Source organism: Grammomys surdaster, unplaced genomic scaffold (genome assembly GCF_004785775.1).
Source record: "Grammomys surdaster isolate TR1022 unplaced genomic scaffold, NIH_TR_1.0 126131, whole genome shotgun sequence".
Taxonomy (NCBI): domain Eukaryota; kingdom Metazoa; phylum Chordata; class Mammalia; order Rodentia; family Muridae; genus Grammomys; species Grammomys surdaster.
Window position 1 is genome coordinate 4,169,069 of NW_021620939.1, and position 6,003 is coordinate 4,175,071.

The following is a 6,003-nucleotide window of genomic DNA, read 5'->3' on the forward strand; positions in this document are numbered from 1 at the left end:
GGTGGTGCCACCCTGGGCTGGTGGTCCTAGGTTTCATAAGAAAAGTAGGCCCAGGAACCCAAGAGAAGCAAGCCCGTAAGCAGCACCACTCCATGTTCCTGCCTGTTCATGTTCTGACTTCCTTCAGTGGTAAACAGTAATATGAAAGTCTAAGCCAAAAAAATGCTTCCCTCAAGTTGCTTTTCATCATGGTGTTTCTTCACAAAATTACCAACTATAAGACTGTGTGCAGGTGTGTGTGCATGTGTGTGTATGTGTGTGAGCACACATGTGTGTGGGTGTATGTATGTATGTATGTATTGTGTATATATGCATATTTGTGTGTGGTGTGTGTGTGAGTGTATGTGTGTATACATGTTTGTGTGTGTGTGTGTGTGTGTGTGTGTGTTTGCACATGTGTGCATGAGTGCAGGAGCATGTGCAATTCAGAGGAGGGCCCTGGAGCTGGAGTTACAGGTTACTAGCATCCTGATGTGGATGTGGGAACTGAACTCTGGCAAGCATCTGAGCCACCCTTCCAGCTCCATGCTTGACAAATCAAAAGCACCTACAAAGGGCTCATCTGACTCTCTTCTGCTTCAATAAGAGCCATCTTTAAACTAAGTCACTTCTCTGCGGGCCACAGTTAGCAGCTTGGCTTACCTGCAACAAAGATCTGCTGAGATTTGCTTTCCCTACCCCCAAGACAGATGTACCCCAGAGCGCATCTCTACTGACATGCAAGAGGAGAGAGTTGAATAAACAGAGTGTCACAATTCTGCAAAACATTCTGTATACATTCCTTCCACACGGATGGACAAAGCAGAAATCCTCGGCAAGTATTATAATCGATCTGTTTGGACTGAAGAGAAGGCTCAGTGGGTAAAGAGGTTTGTTGCCAAGCCTGGTGACCTGTGATCCATCCCCAGAACTCACAAGTGGAAGGAGAGATCCAGTTACTGCAAGTTGTCCCCTGATCTCCACAGGTGCATCACTGCATAGTGGTGACCCCACCCCCACCCCTCCAAAATAAATAATTTAAGTCTTTTTTGAAATATTGAGGGGAAGAAATGAAGGCTAAATTTGTTAAAATGAAAATACTTTTATCGTAAAAAGTTCCTTTATCGTGATACCTAAAATCCATTTGAAAATGCATATGCAGTGAATATAGGTGCAGTTTCGTTGTTTCAGTGAGGTATGTGCAATAATTCTATGTGGCGTCTGTGCAGTCATCACCCAGCCAAGAATTGGAACATTGCCAGTCCCAGGGCCACCCCATCACAAGCACCCAGAACCCACTACCCTAGCCCACCTCAGGGGTGCACTGTTAACACTTAGGATAAGACTTTCTGAACTTTAAAGATACACCACTGCTGAAATATACATTCTCAGATAGAACAGCCTCACTTTAGTAACCTACCTATATATTCTCCTGCATATATAACCTACCTACATATTCTCCTACGTATGTAACCCTATCTATATATTCTCCTACATATATAACCTACCTACATATTCTCCTACGTATGTAACCCTATCTATATATTCTCCTATATGTATAACCTACCTATATATTCTCCTGCATATGTAACCCTACCTATATATCCTCCTACATATATAACCTACCTATATATTCTCCTGCCTCGTCTTTTCTACTTTCTGTGGTCAATACAATGTAGGTAAACATTCATTCATGTTTTTAATGAATGTGGTTCATTTGTCTGTGTTGACACAGTCTTCCACTGAAAGTGCCATGGTGCTATTGCTGTAATTGATCTTCTATAATCCTGTCTTTTATTTTTGCAGCTCAGTCTCATTTACTGTTGGAAACCCACAACCCTCTCCACTATTTTAACACTTTCAGACTGTCTAAAGAAGAATTAGAAAGTATAAATTGCAAATCCCCGAAACAACCTCACTAGAGATATGGAAGAGAACGGGGGAGTGGTTCTCGGGGTCTGTGCCCAGAGCGAGCCCTTCTGATTCCACTCCTACACTGTGGAAATTACAGAAAATGCCCAAGGCAATTACATTATATGGAGCAAAGGTTGCAAATTCAACTGTTGCATTTCAGCCCTGCTCACAACAAAGCAAAGCATGTTAGACAAAAAAGAATCACAACCAAACAGCACCTTTGAGGCCTGGAGTCCCCGGGTTCCATGAGGTCCTGGAATCCCAGAACATTTACAAAATGTACAGCAGCAAGCCCTTTCTGCGATATTTCCCTGGAGAAAGAGAGAAAAAAGTTAAAGAAAGCAAAGTGAGATGAATGAGCCACAATCATCAGGGGTCTTCTTACATAAGAACCCTATTCAGACACATCATAAGCTACCTACAGACCCAGGCTCTGCCTCTGGGGAGGGGTGCAAGCAATAACGGGACTTCATGACTTAAACTAGAGAGAACACCAGGCCAACAAATGGTGTGGGCAGCGTCTCCACTCAAGGAAACAACCTCAGCTAATGGAAGGGGCACCAAGCATATGCATGGCCACAAGCCAAGTTAACTTGAGACATATTGATTCCTATTTGACAATCTCTTAGAATTTCTATTGTGTAAATTATTGGGAGCTGTTTAATGGCATTAGGGGCTGGTTGATCTGTTAATACCCTAGGTATTCAGTGATATGATAACAGGAGGAAGGGTAGAATAAATAAAACAAATTATGATGTTATGAGCAAATCAAAACCTTAAGGCACTAGGGTGGTCGGGTTTCAGAGACAGGTAGAGCATTGTGACTTCAGGCTAGCCTGGTCTACATGGAGAGTTCCAGGAGAGTTAGAGATACATGGTGAGACTCAGTCGATAGATAGATAGATAGATAGATAGATAGATAGATAGATAGATAGAAGATACATACATACATACATACATACATACATACATAGGCATAGATAGGCAGGCAGGCAGACAGATAGACAGACAACCATTAATGTTGCATTACCTCATACCTAGTAGGATGGCTATACTCCAAGAAAGGATGCAGTGAGGGAGAAGACAATGGGAAATGACAGGAAGGAGAGAAGGAAGTAGAAGAGGAAGGGAAGAAATAGAGGAGGAAGGGAGGAAACTAAACATATCATGTGTCCAGGAAGATGTGGAAAGATCAGAACTTGTGAAACATGGAAAGCAATAGATGTGTTCCCCGAAGCTGTAAAACCAGAGTTATCACAGGCCACAATCCCATTTGTGGGTACACACACAAAAGAGCTGAACAGCGGATGCTGAAGGGATGTTTGCTCATGCATGTTCATCACGGTGTCATTCACCTTTGCTAAGTGGTGGAAGTGACCTAAGTGTCAGGGGAGAGGAGAATGGATAAAGATAATACAGCAAAGGAGAGAATCCTGTCATGGGCTACAACATGGCGGAGCCTTGAGGACAGTACGCTAAGCCACTCACAAGCAGACAAATGCTGTCTGAGGCCAATATCAGGGATCTTAGCAGAGAAACTTTTAGGAACAGAAAGTAGAGTCGGGGTGCTGGGCTCTGTAGAGAGGGGACAGAAGGAGGTCATACTGCTAGCTGAGGATTTATGGGTTTCAGTCTTGTAAAATGGAAACTTCCTAGAGGTCTATTGGACAGCAATGTGCAGACGAGCTAGTGCAGTGGTCAGCCTTGACTGTCAACTTGATAACATTTATAATCACCGTGGAAACAAACCTCCTGACCTGTCTGAGAGATTTTTCTAGATTAGGTTAATTAAGGTGAGAAGACCCACACTAAACATGATCTGTTGCAGCATGATCCCACAGGCCGGATAAAAGGGAGGAATCTAATTAACTACAAGACAAGAAACTAACACAACCATATACTGTATACTTCAAATTGTTGAGATGTGAAATATTACATTTCTACCATAATAACAAAACCCAAATACAGTTAATAAGAAACTTTTTTTTTAAACTAATAACCAAAGGCATGTCAATCACAATGCTTGAGAACACTGGGGAAAATACAATGTTACAGACTTCTGCATGTCTTAACATCCTAAATGCCATGCATTTAACTTAATAACACAAACTGCGGCAGTCTGGAAAGACGGAGATTCCAGACAGGTTTGTGACACTTGAGCTGACTGACAACTCACCAGATACTGTGAGAGCTTCTTGCGCAGGTCTATCATTCCAATGGTCAGCTGAGTCCTGTAGTCGAATCCTTTTCCAAATTCAAAGCTGGAAAACTCATCGTGACCGAATGTGTTAAGAGACACCACCAACAGAGCATCAAGTCCTAGTTAGTAAAGGTAACCCATGTGAACCCAAGGGCTCATCCACTCGGTAAATGTTATTCAGAGAAGCAGAAAACAGAAAGCACAATCAGAGGAAGCAGGACTCTCAACATGCAAACAGCAGATTCACCTGTATTTCTGAAATCGCATTACTCTGATCTCTACTTAGCATGAAATTCCCCCAAGAAAAAAACATCCAAGAGAAACTATTGATAAATCAACTGAAAAACACCAGCAGAAAGTAGTGTTCAATATCTCACAGCAATTCTGATGCAACTCTTGGACATTCAAATGTGATTTTTAGGAAGTGCATTGTTTATCTTTGGGGTGGGGTTCTGAACTTTCTGGAATAAGTATTAACAACAGTTATCCCCCAGGGATCCGGACTCTGTGTGTTTCCTATCTCAGATGAATGTATTAGTTCATTCACTCATTCATTGATTCATTAATTCCTCCACTACCTGTTGACTCGTCCATCCTGTCATTAAACAAGCATTTGCTTCTTAGGAGCCTGTTGTGTGCTGATTATTATACAAGGATGACAAGATGAGCGGGTCAGGCACATTCCTTTCTGTGTCAGCATTCGTGGCGTAATTGGTAAGATGGACAGAATCAGAAAATTCTGAGTTTTCTGGGAGAGAGCATCAAGCAATGAATCAAGCTTTGCCTGATGTGATACTCCTGACAGTCTTGAGGGATATGGGAAAACAGTCTCAGGGGATATGGGAAAACAGTCTCAGGGGATATGGGAGGACAGTCTCAGGGGATATGGGAGGACAGTCTCAGGTGATATGGGAGGACAGTCTCAGGGGATATGGGAGGACAGTCTCAGGGGATATGGGAGGACAGTCTCAGGTGATATGGGAGGACAGCCTCAGGGGATATGGGAAAACAGTCTCAGGTGATATGGGAAAACAGTCTCAGGGGATATGGGAAAACAGTCTCAGGGGATATGGGAGGACAGTCTCAGGGGATATGGGAGGACAGTCTCAGGTGATATGGGAGGACAGTCTCAGGGGATATGGGAGGACAGTCTCAGGGAACTATGGGAGGACAGTCTCAGAGGCTATGGAAGGATTCTTGGAGAAAGTGGTGGCTAAGCTGACTCTGAGGATGAATAGAATTTGGTCAAAGGAAAGAACCAGACATGAAACAATAGAAGACTAAGAACAGAGGGGGGTGTGCAGAGCTCTAATGGAGACTGGAAGGAATGAGACTGTAAACACCTTGAAGAAGAAAAGCTCTGTGTGCTGGAGCATCAAGTGTGAGGGATGCACTTCAGCAGGGACAGGAGCAGAGGCAAGATTCTGCAGTCTCGGTGTCATGTTAAAGAAGCTGTTACATAACCCAAGGGCCATTAAGAAGGTGCTGAAGGGATCTAATCAGGGAAGATGGCACCACCCAGCAATAAAGCAGGAAGCATTGTGACTCTAAGAAGGTTATCTATAAAAACTGAATTCCCAAAGCCAGTCTGGGGCTCCTTTAAGGCAGTCTCAGAAGATGAGTCATATTTGACAGTTAAGGGATTTTTCCTTTTGGTGAAGATTCCTCTCGGCTTCTCCATCTCACCCCAGGCTCAGCCAAAGCTAGTGGATACAGATATAGAGTGAGAAGTGCCTGTGTTAGCCCACTGCTACCTTTCACAGGGATAACCAGAAACACTGAAAGGCATCTTAGGTCAGACACCCTAGAAGTCCAATCTGAGAGGAGAAAAATGTTAGCAAGTGTGTGTGTATGATTGATGAGAGAGAGAGAGAGAGAGAGAGAGAGAGAGAGAGAGAGAGAGAGAGAGA

General features: G+C 43.3%; 1 protein-coding gene across 1 annotated transcript in view; it reads right to left on the minus strand.

Moving 5' to 3' along the window:
• Col6a5 (collagen type VI alpha 5 chain) overlaps positions 1–6,003 on the minus strand; it is a 103,748-nt gene that overhangs the window by 64,258 nt on the left and 33,487 nt on the right. The window contains exons 11-12 of the mRNA XM_028756689.1: positions 4,070–4,212; positions 2,112–2,204 (exon numbers count right to left, since the gene is read on the minus strand). Of these exons, the coding sequence (XP_028612522.1) occupies positions 2,112–2,204; positions 4,070–4,212 (236 nt within the window). The remainder of the gene's footprint in view (positions 1–2,111; positions 2,205–4,069; positions 4,213–6,003) is intronic.